Source organism: Rutilus rutilus (genome assembly GCF_951802725.1).
Source record: "Rutilus rutilus genome assembly, chromosome: 15".
Classification (NCBI taxonomy): Eukaryota; Metazoa; Chordata; class Actinopteri; order Cypriniformes; family Leuciscidae; genus Rutilus; species Rutilus rutilus.
Window position 1 is genome coordinate 19,150,652 of NC_140220.1, and position 14,610 is coordinate 19,165,261.

The 14,610-nt window shown below is 36.1% G+C and overlaps 1 protein-coding gene across 2 annotated transcripts in view; it reads right to left on the reverse strand.

The window, feature by feature from the left end:
* Positions 1-225: 225 nt before the first annotated feature.
* The window catches only part of ttc13 (tetratricopeptide repeat domain 13), a gene marked incomplete at its 5' end in the record, with an annotated part of 28,638 nt that continues 14,253 nt past the window's right edge, over positions 226-14,610 (reverse strand). Inside the window, 11 exons of one of the 2 annotated variants that reach the window (XM_084433065.1) lie at positions 226-1,258; positions 2,396-2,475; positions 2,561-2,639; positions 6,455-6,534; positions 9,909-10,044; positions 11,064-11,173; positions 11,710-11,794; positions 12,659-12,742; positions 13,241-13,333; positions 13,445-13,577; positions 14,346-14,476. In XM_084433065.1, the coding sequence (XP_084289191.1) occupies positions 1,144-1,258; positions 2,396-2,475; positions 2,561-2,639; positions 6,455-6,534; positions 9,909-10,044; positions 11,064-11,173; positions 11,710-11,794; positions 12,659-12,742; positions 13,241-13,333; positions 13,445-13,577; positions 14,346-14,476 (1,126 nt within the window). In that variant the 3' untranslated portion in view covers positions 226-1,143. The remainder of the gene's footprint in view (positions 1,259-2,395; positions 2,476-2,560; positions 2,640-6,454; positions 6,535-9,908; positions 10,045-11,063; positions 11,174-11,709; positions 11,795-12,658; positions 12,743-13,240; positions 13,334-13,444; positions 13,578-14,345; positions 14,477-14,610) is intronic. The other variant, XM_084433066.1, reaches the window with a different exon arrangement.

Below are 14,610 nucleotides of genomic sequence, written 5' to 3' on the forward strand. Positions count from 1 at the left end.
GAGTAAATAAAAAAAAAATACACAGTGACAAGTTTAAATAAATAAGTGTATCAGACCAGCTTCCGGGACGCTCGGACCCTAGAACATGCAGCCTACCCTATGAGCCTACCACTTAGTGGATGCACTGCAGACTACAAACCGCTTTCTTGCCTACCTGGTCAGTACAAATATTGTACAAGTAATAATAAAAATAATGCAATTTTTTCCAATAAACACAACAAAACTGGTTTCATTCAACTGATTTTTATTGACGGTGGCCGTTCCATCAAATGAAGTCATAGATTTTCCATTGTCAAGTTTTTTTTTTTTGTGCATTTCCCCTCATGGAAAAAAGCCCCTGTTCTTACATTTTCACAGGAAAATAAAGGAAACAAGTATTTTCCATAAAGCACCAACCATGGCATGAATAAGAAACCCAAAAAGCTACTTAAAATGAGATGCTCAGAAGATGCTAAAATAAAATTAAAGATTTATAAGATTAAGGAAAATAAGACTTTTTTTTTTTGCCTTTAGTCAACTGCAGATTGAGGTGCAACTGTTTCCAGTGTTTAAGATCACATGTACATCTCCAGAATCTCATCGCACATTGTTCAGTTGAGCCATTAAGTAGAGTCAACACAAATATTTATAAAGAAGCCAGTGTGGACAGTAAACATGGCAAAATCTCTTTAAAACAACAAAAAACATTTGCAAACCTCTTTCCCCACTGTTTTCAAGTATTCAGAAAGGAACTCAGAGCTGAAGAATATTGCTTGATAAACTGTTCAAAGGACATCTCTGCAACAAGTCACCAATTTGATGGGTCTCAAATGAAAAATCAATTAAAAATAACCGATGAATAATAATTTAATAAAGATTTTTAAACTATATTCTGCTACATTTCCTGCTGTTCTTTCCCAACTCAGCTTATGCTTGCAGTCATTGAACTTTAATGACATCATAAACCGTTAATATATTTCATTTGTGAAATCAGAGAGTCAACTCTCTTCTCCATGTTTGTGGAAATATAAAAGCTAAAACCAAAGAGAATTTCCACTTAAATTTGATATGTAAAATCACGTAAAAGTGAGAACTGTGAGCAAAGATGCCCTGAGTAGAGACGTCCCTTGTTTGTGTTTTGTATAACTGGATGGTATTTCAAGTTTAGGATTTCTTGGGACAGTGCGAAGACGAGTCTGTGTTTAAAACTTCAATCATGGTCCTCGTTAACTGAAACGTCTCTGAAACCGACGGAAGGTTCTGGTACCAACTCGGCAAACTAGTAACAGAGAAAGAAAGACAAATGTGTTACCAGTATGAATATGAGCATTTAAAGGCAGGGTAGGCAGGATTTTTCTAAAAAACTTTTCCCCAAATTTGTTTAAACTGTCTTTATATACCAATACATAATTAAAATACTAAAGTATTATACCATTAAAATAAAGTACTCTGAAAAAGAGAGTATAAAAATCGAGTGTCTGTAGTCCTCTCAGGGCTGCAATAAACACAGCTACTTATTCCATTCACTCCCACCCCCTCCCTTCTGGGCTCCTTCCAAAGCCACGCCCCCAAAACACATGAACGGATGATGCCGACCGCTCAGTTGGAGGAGGACGCGTTTGCCAGCGCCGAGCGGAGAGGAGCGCAGTGCGCATGTAGTGACATCATGTCAGAATCACATGTAATAAAATACCTAACTTTATCATTATGAATATAAACAACTAACATGGCTGTTAGTACTCACTATCAAGCTAGCATATCGATACTCAAAAAATATTGAGTTTGATTCGGTAACGAGCTAGTAACATAAGGCAAAGCTAAAAACAGGTTGCATTGATACACGGTTTCCCATTACCATCAGTTAGACTGTGATGAAGGTGAATTTCGTGTAAGATTCATAACATAAACGGTGTTTTGCATGTAAGAGCTTCCACGATGAAAGCACTGTTGGCTCTGATGAGGACTAACGTTACACTCCGGAGACAAGTAGCCTACCTTTCTACCTTACTAGTTCCTTTTTTTTGCCTTGTTTGCCTTCGCTGACTGTATATGCAGGTACTGGGAATTTTGACTGCTCTTTCTCTGCCATAATTGTGCCTCTTCCCCTCCTCGAGTCAAACGGGTGCGCGCATGTGGGCAGCTCCTGTAGCAGCAGGGGTGGTAGCCATGGTAGAGAGGGAGAGTGACAGTCGCCCAGCCAATCATTTCATTCGTTCCGAATGGAAATAAGTAGCTGTGTTTATTGCAGCCCTGAGAGGACTACAGACACTCGATTTTTATACTCTCTTTTTAGAGTACTTACATTTTAATTATGTATTGGTATATAAAGACAGTTTAAACAAATGTGGACATTTTTTTTTTTTTTTTTAAACCTGCCGACCCAGCCTTTAATAGAAGTTGTAGCTTCCTGTCTTACCTCTTTAAATTCATCCAACTCTTGACGGTCTTACTGAAGCGATCAGGATTGGCTGTAGTCATGGCCTCAAAGTCAAACAGCTGGGTGATAAACCAGAAAAAGTTATGCTTTACAACAGATACTTGTATAGTAAGTGGAAGTGCAGACATTACTCTATGTCTTCACCTTTCCAGACGGGATTCGGCCCAGCACCTCTTTCCCACTGGCCATCAGAGATCCCATGACGACAGAATACGCCACAACACTGGAGGAACAACAGCGATTTTAAACACAAGGTATAACAAACACAAATTAAATATAGTACTAAATATATTCTGCCGTCACTGAAATCTTGTTCAAGTCAGCATGAAATGTACAATATATCCATTTTCTAGAAGCATCTTAAATTATCTTAATGTGAATTATTCATCCATTTTTTATTTGACCTTGAATGACCAAAATGTAATTTCTGATGAAACGACAGACTTGTCTATGCCAAACTTCTACAATCATTTAGTTCACTTAAAGGGGCTATATGCAGATTTTAGAAACCCTTGTTATTAGCGACACCGGTGGCCATTATATGAACTGCAGCCTGTAACTTATTGCTCGTGCTCGCACTCGTGCACACATAACACACAAGAGACTGAACGTGATTCAAGGCCCCAATATACTTGCAGCGAAGTTCTTTTTCATTCTTTGTAAAAAAGTAAAAAGAAGGTGTACGTCATCCACACTGCTGAGAGCGACGTTTAGATGAATATGTAAAAATGTGCTGCATGCTTTTCTCTCAATAACAGAATAAACAACAAAAATTACAGCGGTGAGAAAACAGCAGTTAAGAAAGCATCTGATTATAGCGATGTGGATATGTTTGCACCAGCTCTGCGATTCACCGGCATCATGTCAACAGATGAGGTATTTAAAATGACACAGTTATGATAGTTTGATTATAAAATATATTTGAGACTATAGACTATATAGACCTGGCTCTGTGAGACTATAGTTTGAATTAATCCCTTTTCTTTGCATGACACATTGACATTACAGTACAGAATGGCTCTTCCGGCATTATCCTGAACATTGTATAAGCATTCATTTTAGAGATGCACCGATTGATCAGCTGGTGACCGGAATTGGCCGATTTTCACGTGATCGGCCGTGACCGGCGACCGGCCGGTCAGTCTGACAAATGCCGATTTTATGCCGGTCAAATGCACTCGGGCGCCATGATTAACATCGTGCAACATCAGCATCACACGTGCACACGGAACACACATGTAGGAAACCTTGTGAATTACGTCCGTTCAGACCGCAAGCGCGTATTTTTTTTCGGCGTGCATGTTCATCAATGAGTGCATTCACAACGGAGCAGGAGCAGCGCGTGAGCGTCAAGCAGGAGCGTCGCGAGCGTGTTTCGGCGCCGAGTCTATTTGCTGCACTGCTCACGCTCAATTAAAGGGAAAGCACACTTTTGATGGACAAAATAGCCTAAATACGGTTTCACAAAAAGTGCCCAAAATGCACAGAATTTGCGTGTTTAACAAGAACTGGAGTAGGCTATGTCAGAAAAGAAGACTAATATTTATAGAAAATGTACCCATTTAAACTTGTTTTATTATTCAGTTTGTACAAGTGATTGCAATAGGCCTGTGTGTGTGTGCTTTGAGAAATATCTTTATACTGCAAGGCTATATTTATTTTATTTTTTATTTATATATTATTTTTTTGCCATTCCCTGTTTTCATACATACGTTTAGTTTGCTAAATACATATATAAAAAAAAAAAGATTGGATATTGAATGTGAAAAGGAAATGGTTCTTCCATAACACTGCACTTTTGATGTGTGTGAATTACCCACACCTGGAGTCATTTATATAGTTCTATTTTATAGCGTTTATCTGTTCAAAAAAAGATGTAGGCCTACTATGCAAATTGTAAAATGTCCTATAACAGGAAAGATATAAAATAAATATTTGTGTGTGCTGTAAAGTGGTTAGAAAAAATGAAATCGGAATCGGCTAAAATCGGTATCGGCAGTTCAAACTTAATGAAAAATCGGAAATGTAATCGGTGCATCTCTAATTAATTTCATGTGTCATTGAACATAAGAGAAGCTAAACGTCACATCCTTTTCATTTTCCCGGCAAAAACCGGAAGGTCTTGTTTTTGTTACAAGCTGTTCACACATTGGCAATGACAAAAGAGATCAATACATGAAACTTCTTACATATAGCCCCTTTTAACCCAGCTCTGTTCTTACAATCAACTGCAAGCTCACATTTAGATCTGCTTTCAATTGATTCAATTAACAAACAATGAACAGAACAGAAGTCCTCGCCCTTCTTTTCGATAATTCGTTACAATACGGTATAAATTATGTGATGCAAATTCACTTACATCACTAGTTTAATGTGGCTTAATCTGTGTTTTGCATTTGATGAAGAAACTTGTCCAATCTTAGTAGGAGTAAAAACATACGCAATTAATGATCAATTTATTAAAGTAAATATAATAAAAATCTATCTACAAAGTAAAACCGACAAATTTACAGTAAACACTTTAAAGGAGAAGTTCACTTTCAAAAAAACTTTTGCTGATAATTTACTCACCCCCATGTCATCCAAGATGTCCATGTCTTTCTTTCTTCAGTCGCAAAGAAATTAAGGTTTTTGATGAAAACATTCCAGGATTTCCCCCCATGTAATGGATTCTATTGGGACCCAAACGGTAGAAGGTCCAAATGACAGTTTAAGTGCAGCTTCAAAGGGCTTTAAACGATACCAGACGATGAATAAGGGTCTTATCTAGCGAAACGATCGGTCATTTCCAAAATAAATAAAAAAGTTTAAGTTTTATAAGCACAAACGCTCGCCTTGCTCTGTTCTGTGATGCGCGTTCGTGACGTCACGTAATACGCAATTACGTTGAAAAGGTCACGCTTGACGTGTTTACAAATGTTCAGGAGGAGGACCATATACACATTTTCAAATGTATTTGTGTCAGTTTATCGTTTAAAATGCCCATTTCGTGTGCGTATCCTGGGTGTTTTAATATTAAAAAGCCAAAAAGAACATTTTCTTCAGGACAGAAATTTTTCAAGCGTGACCTTTTCAACGTAATTGCGTATTACGTGACGTCACGAACGCGCATCACAGAACAGAGCAAGGCGAACATTTGTGCTTATAAAACTTAAACTTTTTTATTTATTTTGGAAATGACCGATCGTTTCGCTAGATAAGACCCTTATTCATCATCTGGTATCGTTTAAAGCCCTTTGAAGCTGCACTTAAACTGTCATTTGGACCTTCTACCGTTTGGGTCCCAATAGAATCCATTACATGGGGGGAAATCCTGGAATGTTTTCATCAAAAACCTTAATTTCTTTGCGACTGAAGAAAGAAAGACATGGACATCTTGGATGACATGGGGGTGAGTAAATTATCAGCAAAAGTTTTTTTGAAAGTGAACTTCTCCTTTAAAAAATATATTTAAATACATTTTTTAAATGGTGTTTTTAAACATGTATTTGGCGATTGCTTTTCTTATTCCTTTTCAATCCAGTAAAAAAAGTATAATTGTCAATGTCAACAGCCGATGGCATGGATTCAATGAACAACCATGCTAAATTAATAAAAGCATTTATCTTTTTTTTTAAATGCCATTTAAAACTTGTATTGATTATGTATTATTAATTAATTCAACCTAAATCCCAAGAACCAAACTATTTATTTCATGGTTTGATATCATTTTTCGTGACTTGCTTTTTACCTATATTTATCTTCAAACTCCAAGGAATAACTTTTAAACTAATTTTAAATAATAAACTTTGATTCTGCTTCGACAAAACCCTGAAAGTATTTAAACTGCTTTAAACTTTCATGCCTTGTCATGGCAGAATCAAAGATTGTCATTATTTTTACCTAAACATTAATTAAATATGTTGATGTTCATTTTAAATGAATAAACTGCCAACTGATTTCTACAGTTTTTTTAATTCCCCTCGTAGACTAAAATTGAAATGCCTAATTCTCACGCATAAATATTCTCTCAACAGGGAAATTAAAGTGTTTTCTTACCTGGAGCCTCTGGACAGTGGCATGAGGTTACAGAAGTAATACACCAGAGAAATAATTAAATTACACACGGCATCTGCGTCCTAGAGAGAGAAAGAAAGGCAATAAGTACTACTATAATAACAGTAAACATTACGGTTGCAAATGTGTTTATATTCTGAATGTGTTCTCTTTTGAAGTGTGTTCTATTAAGTACAAGAAATAAACGCTACACACCATCTGACTAGTAAGTCAAATCTCAAAATCACAGCCTTTGTTGTTGTACAATTTGTTTGTACAAAAACTCGTAACCTAGAGTGCAAATGGAAACAAACTCTAATCAGTAGAAAGAAAGCATCTCCATCTATAAAAAGGCTCTAAAAGCTGCCAGGGCCGAGCATATCCAAAAACTCATAGAAAATATCAAAACAATCCAAGGTTTTTATTTAATACAGTGGCTAGATGAACAAATAAACAGGCATCACTTACAGATAGATAAACTTATCTTTGCATCTAAACCAACAACTTGTTTATTAGATCCACTAAATTACTGAAAGAAACCACAACTAAATCCAAATGAATTGGCAAATTACAGACCCATTTTAAATCTTCCATTTATGTCTAAAATACTACAAAATGTCATGCCCGCTCAATTGTGCTCCTTCCGGCAAAAAATATAATCTATGAAAAATGTCAATCTGGATTCAGGCCCCATTAAAGCTCAGAAACTGCACTCGTTAAAACTACACACTACACTAGTATTGAGATGCAGCCTTGGTCAGAAGCTAGGGTTAGCTTCTGACCAAGGCTGCATCTCAATACTAGTTTTATTTGATATTAGTGCAGCATTCGACACTATAGATCATAACAAACTCTTAAATCAACTACAAAATTAAACTGGTATTCAGGCATTAAGGTGGTTTAGATCGTACCTATCTTACCTTTACCATTTTGTTTATATTAAATAGGGAATTATCCAAGTTAACAGTAAATTATGGAGTGCCGCAAGGATCTGTGTTAGGCCCTCTGCTATTTTCAATATAAATGCTCTCACTTGGTAATAACATAAGACGACATGGAATGATTTTCCACTGATATGCCGATTATAATTACTCAGTTATATATTTCATTATGACCAGATGAAATCTCAAAATGATCCAAGTTGACACAAGTATGTTAAAGATAAAATATTGGATGACCAGTAATTTTCTTCTATTAAATTTGGACAAGACTGAGGTATTAATGGACCAAAAACCTGTACACAGAATCTCTTAGAAAACAATTTGCATCTAGAAGGATGTACTGCAACTTCATCCTCTACAGTAAAATATCAGGGTTTTATATTTGACAGCAACTTGTCATTTCATGTTACAAAAACAGCCTTCTTCCACCTCAGAAACATTGCTAAGCTCCGGAACATGCTATCTGTTTCTGAAGCAGAAAAGCTAGTTCATGCATTCATAAACTATAGACTAGATTATTGTAAACACAGTTAGTCCAAAATGCAGCTGCTCGATTTCCTACCAGGTCAAGAAAATATGATCATATAACACCAATTTTATCATCTCTACACTGGTTACCTATCAAGTTCACTATCGATTACAACTGGATAATACACAGTCACCTCTAATAACAGATTACTCTAAATTGTAATGTAGAAATATGCACTTTTCTGTAAAGCTGCTTTGAAACAATATTTATTGTGAAAAAAAAAAAAAAAACGCTATACAAATAAATGTGAATTGAAAAGTAAGAGAGAGAGAAAGGGAGAAAGTCTTGTCTTATAGTAAGTGGGAAAGAATGCATTGCATCACTTTGCTGAATTGCTTAATTCAGTTGCTCAGTTATCATACACTCACCTAAAGGATTATTAGGAACACCTGTTCAGTTTCTCATTAATGCAATTATCTAATCAACCAATCACATGGCAGTTGCTTCAATGCATTTAGGGGTGTGGTCCTGGTCAAGACAATCTCCTGAACTCCAAACTGAATGTCAGAATGGGAAAGAAAGGTGATTTAAGCAATTTTGAGCGTGGAATGGTTGTTGGTGCCAGACGGGCCGGTCTGAGTATTTCACAATCTGCTCAGTTACTGGGATTTTCACGAACAACCATTTCTAGGGTTTACAAAGAATGGTGTGAAAAGGGAAAAACATCCAGTATGCGGCAGTCCTGTGGGCGAAAATGCCTTGTTGGTCAGAGGAGAATGGGCCGACTGATTCAAGCTGATAGAAGAGCAACTTTGACTGAAATAACCACTCGTTACAACCGAGGTATGCAGCAAAGCATTTGTGAAGCCACAACACGCACAACCTTGAGGCGGATGGGCTACAACAGCAGAAGACCCCACCGGGTACCACTCATCTCCACTACAAATAGGAAAAAGAGGCTACAATTTGCACGAGCTCACCAAAATTGGACAGGTGAAGACTGGAAAAATGTTGCCTGGTCTGATGAGTCTCGATTTCTGTTGAGACATTCAGATGGTAGAGTCAGAATTTGGCGTAAACAGAATGAGAACATGGATCCATCATGCCTTGTTACCACTGTGCAGACTGGTGGTGGTGGTGTAATGGTGTGGGGGATGTTTTCTTGGCACACTTTAGGCCCCTTAGTGCCAATTGGGCATCGTTTAAATGCCACGGCCTACCTAAGCATTGTTTCTGACCATGTCCATCCCTTTATGACCACCATGTACCCATCCTCTGATGGCTACTTCCAGCAGGATAATGCACCATGTCACAAAGCTCGAATCATTTCAAATTGGTTTCTTGAACATGACAATGAGTTCACTGTACTAAAATGGCCCCCACAGTCACCAGATCTCAACCCAATAGAGCATCTTTGGGATGTGGTGGAACCGGAGCTTCGTGCCCTGGATGTGCATCCCACAAATCTCCATCAACTGCAAGATGCTATCCTATCAATATGGGCCAACATTTCTAAAGAAAGCTTTCAGCACCTTGTTGAATCAATGCCACGTAGAATTAAGGCAGTTCTGAAGGCGAAAGGGGGTCAAACACAGTATTAGTATGGTGTTCCTAATAATCCTTTAGGTGAGTGTAGTTTAATTTGCATTTTAATGCACTTTTGTATAAAAAAAAAAAAAAAAAACTTAACTTTTGGCAGTCTGTTTAATAATGAATCAAGATGATCTAAACTGCATGTATATGCTCTTATGTTCCTTATAAAAAAAAACAGAAAAATGAATGTGTGATATGATCTAGGGATCCAGACAGAGAGAAATGTAAGTGGGTCAATTAGTGTGTGTGTGTGGGCGAGAGACACAAGGCACACAGGTCACAGGACTCCCATGATTCTCTGTGTAGCAGGTCAGACAGGTGTAATTCCTCTGAGTGAGCACGCACAAGCCAGCAGTCACACGACAGGTTTAGCAGGAGACAGAGGACCTTGTGAAATCGATGTTCAGCGGTGAGAAGAACAGAGACTGGCAGACACACAAACAGATGTTCTTACCCCTAGTTCAGTGGAGAGCATCAGGGTTTTTCCTTTGGCAGTGAGATCTTTATAAAGCGCTTCAATTTCTGACTGATACTGCTGCGTCCTCTCATCTGTGGTCTGAGTCTCTACTGAAAATAGCATGTTTCCCACTCTAACACACACAAACAAAATCATAAGCATAGACACAATAAGGCCTGAAACAAGCATGTAAAAACACTTCTTCCAGCCTTTACAAATTGTTGCGTTATGAACCATGTGAGAACTAGAATGATAAAACGGACTATTTTATTACTGAAGTTGATTATCTATATAGTTATTAATCTTTAATCTACATAAACTAAAGTACCCATCTGAGAAAAAAAGAAAAAAAGTCAGCCTAAGCTGTTTGGCTGGTCTTCTAGCCTGGCCATAGCTGGTTTAGCTGGCTGGATTTAGAGGGGTTTTGTACACTTCTTTAGATGTCTGAGAGACCATCTTAAATCATCTAGATCCATCTTAGTCCAGCTAAGACCAGCCAACCAGCTCTGGCTAGTTTTAGCTGTTTCTTCAGCAGGGTGTGAAGATAAACTTTGATGTTGGCTTGATAAACCCTTGTCTAAAAGTTTACCATGATTTTAAAAAGCGTTCAGAATGTTTTTAACATATTGCTAGCCTGTTTCTAGCACATTGCTAGCATGATTTAACATTTCTAACCTGTTTTAACATGTTGTTAGCATGTTTTACATGTTGCTAGCATGTGTTAGCACATTGCTAGCATGAGTTAACATTTCTAACCCGTTTTAACACGTTGTTAGCATGTTTTACCACATTGCTAATATGATTTAGCATGTTGCTAGCATGTTTATAACATTTAACATGTTTTCCTAGGCTTTCATAGACTTGTGATAAAATAAGCTTAAAAACTCTATTTGAGATATGTGAAAGTTTTTACCCCCTCAAAGGAAGTCTTTGGGAATTTAGTTCTGTTCGTAAGTAGGATCAGTTAGAAAAGATACGGCACACAAAATCAGAACAGCCTGAAGGTCTGTGTTGAGATTGGGGATCATAACTCTAGTCTAGGCCACTTTAATTTTAGACATTTGGTCATTTTTGGTCTCAATTTGCTGCCTTAGCCAAAATACACTAAAGAACAAGAACTTTGAAGGCATAATATTTTAGAACAGTTCTCACCGATCTCCAGTGATCGTGATGGTGAAACCGTCGTACTCTTTCCCAGGATCCTTCATACTGGGCACTTTCGAATTGACTGTGAAGCCGTCTCTGGTTTTACTGTTGAACTGCTTCAGATATGCAAACACACACAGAAACATATTAGAGGAACTATCTTCTTGCAGTTCATGAAAGCTTGCATAGATCTATAAATAAATGTGGCAATTCTAAAACACAAACAAGTGTGAAATGCCAGTCGTAATTATGAACAGGCAATCATTCCCCATGTGCTTATCAACTGTTCATATCATTACTCACACATTTGGCCTAATCCTAGAACAAACATACTCATAATTGTCATGTGTTAAGGCTGTTACACGTCTTATTTTATATTATCATATGAAAAATATGAATGGTGAAAGGAAAGTAAAATCAACTAAAAATGTTCCTTTATAATGGCAATATAAGAAAAAGGGTTTTATATACCCCTGAAAAAATAAACATATCTCAGACATTAATTACTGGTAATCTATTAGGGTGAGAAAGATGCTTGTCTTGAAACCTTGTCTAACCAGCAAGATTGTATTCATTTAGCACACAAATTATCCATTTAATGATTAAGATGATTATTAGGTACAGATAAGCAGCATATTTATAATGTTACTACCTTCATGATGGGCAGCAGATCCTCAACTTTATTTACATTTTCCAGAGCCTGCTTTACTTCCTGAAGCCCCCGCGGGTTAAACGCCCTGATGGAGAGAGGACACATTTATCAACATTAATATGGTGCATGAATAAAGGGACAAAGAATAAAAGATAAATGAATAATTTCACAAGGTTAATAAATTATTTACCTGTTTGACTGGTGTGTGTGTGAGTGAATGAATGAATGAATATGTTTAAACGAACAAGGAGTGCAAATAAATGAAGGATGTGAATGAATGAAAGAAAGAATAAACTAAGCGTATAACTGAATAAGTGAAGTGTGTGACGAAATGAGCAGAGTATGTAAATGACTGAGTGATTTACACTAGCAATGTTTGGAAACAGTAAGTTTTTTTTTAATGTTTTTGAAAGAAATGCATTATGCTCATCAGGGCAGTATTTATTTAATCAAAAATAAAAATGTTTTCTATTTGAATACATGTTAAAATGTAATTTATTCCTGTGATCAAAGCTGAATTTTCAGCATCATTACTCCAGTCTTCAGTGTCACATGATCCTTCAGAAATCATTCTGATATGATGATTTGATGGTCAAGAAACTTTCTAATTATTATCATTGTTGAAAACACATTAACTGCTTAATTTTGTGGAAATCATGATACATTAGATTTTTTAATGATCATATATTTGAAATAAATCTTTTGTAACATTATAAATGTCTTTACCGTCAATTTTGATCAATTTCATGTGTCCTTGCTGAATAAAATTATTTTGAAATTATAATAATAATAATAATAAACGGTAGTGTATGTAAATGAATGAGATGTTTGAATTAATTAATACATTAATGAATATGCAAGTTGTATGAATGAATGAATGAATGAATGAATGACTGAATGAATATTTTAAAAACTTTTGTCAAAAAACAAAAACCCAAACATAACTCACCCGTGATAAACCAGTATTCTGTCCTTTACGAAGATGAGAATACTATTAAAATACTCCAGATATCTGATATTTATGATCTGCCCTCTGTGAAAAAAAACAAGAAAAAAAAAACAATATAAAACAATCAGAGCAATCGTTTTAGGTCTATGGGAGCCCATTTCCGACACATAAGAAAAAAAAAATCATTCTCTGGAAATCAGAATTATGACATACTAAATATAAATTATGACTTAATTCAAAATTATGACTGAACTTGATTTGACGAGTCGAAATTATGACAAAGCCAGAATTAAGACAAAAATGATCAAACCCATGATCTCTGAACATAATACAAATGCTTGTGCTCTTTAAAATTGGGTGAATTCTGATTGGCTGCCAATGTTTTTATCTTTCTGAAAGTGATTCCAAAGATATTGTTCCTGTGTGTCGTTATCGTTATACTTGTGGCATGAAGAATTACAACGATTATTAAAACTCGATTGGCCTTGGTGTGAACGGCCCTTAAAAGCCAAACAAAGTTGTTAAGCAATTAAGACTGGCAGCTTTGCAGAGGAAGTGACACGTTGAGGGCAGATACAACACCTGATGAGGTTAATGTGGTTGTTAAATCCTCTGCTAAGACTCCTGGCTGGCATCTGATCCAACCACAGAACAGGCTGGTCTGGATCTGCAATCCTGCTCACACACACACACACACACACACACACACAATCATCAAGTCTAACTCTTGGTTACACCCTCACCAGAGCCGTGAGAAGAGCTCAGGCACGTTGGCTGGAATCTGACCTTCTCCATTTCACTGCGATGTCAAACATGTCTCTCCACTGCAGCTGTCTGGTCTTTCCGTTGACTCGAACCTTTGAGTTACTCCAGGTGCGCTGCATGGCCTGCATCACCTCTATGGTGGCCAAGCCCATCGCTACACCAAACACATTCAAAATAATCTTCAGAATTACAATGACCTGTATCCATCTCTTCTATGACAGGCATGTTTTTCATTTCTGAACTCATTTTGATATTTTTTGGAGGCATAAAGTAAAGAAAAGAAAGAAAAAAAAGAAGGTGCTATAACTGTCTTGATATTATAATAGAGAAATTAAATTAATTTAATGTACGAATGAAAAAATGTTAAGTAGTCTGACATAATATTTTATTATTATTTCAAAGAAAAATTAAATAAAAATGCTTCACTGCTTATTTTTTATTATTTAAAAACATTTCTCTGCCAAAATCATGTAAGTGTGATCAACAAAAAAATGTGTAGTCCAACCAGTGCACAGAAAGTTAATAATTGTTTTTAAATTAGATAATTTGACTATTTTATGACAAGCGCAGATTAGTTCAGGTTATAAAAAATTATGTTTTGGACTAAGATTTAATGAGATTTATAAATTAATATTTCATGATATTTGAAAACCCTGAAAATTATATAAAAAATTTATATTTTTTTTCATATTTAAAAGAATATGTAAAAGTAAATTAAAACTAACTAACTAAAAAAAAAAAGAAAAAAAAAAAAGAAAATAATTTGCATTCAAGGTGCAACAATATATATATATATATATATATATTTTTTTATGGTTGCACCACAAGGTATTTGATGACATTTCTTATTATTTAGTCATTTAAACTTTTCTTGAAAATGTCTTTATAAGTTTATTATTTAGTGATGTTGAAGAGCGCTGACCTCTGTGTATTCTGAGGTTTGGCAGGAACCCTATTGTGTCGTACTGCATTAGTGCGCCGAGGTGATCGGCTGTACAGATGAGCTTCTGAACTTCAGCAGAGTAACTGTCAAAGTTCTGAGGTAAAACATCTCTACAAGACAAAGAGAGACAACAAGAGAATAAGAGAAAGTTACAATGTGCAAAAATATACTGATATCCAGTTAATCATGCATATAAATTAGATTCAAATGTGCCTGATTCCCAAAAACACAAAAGACGTTTTTT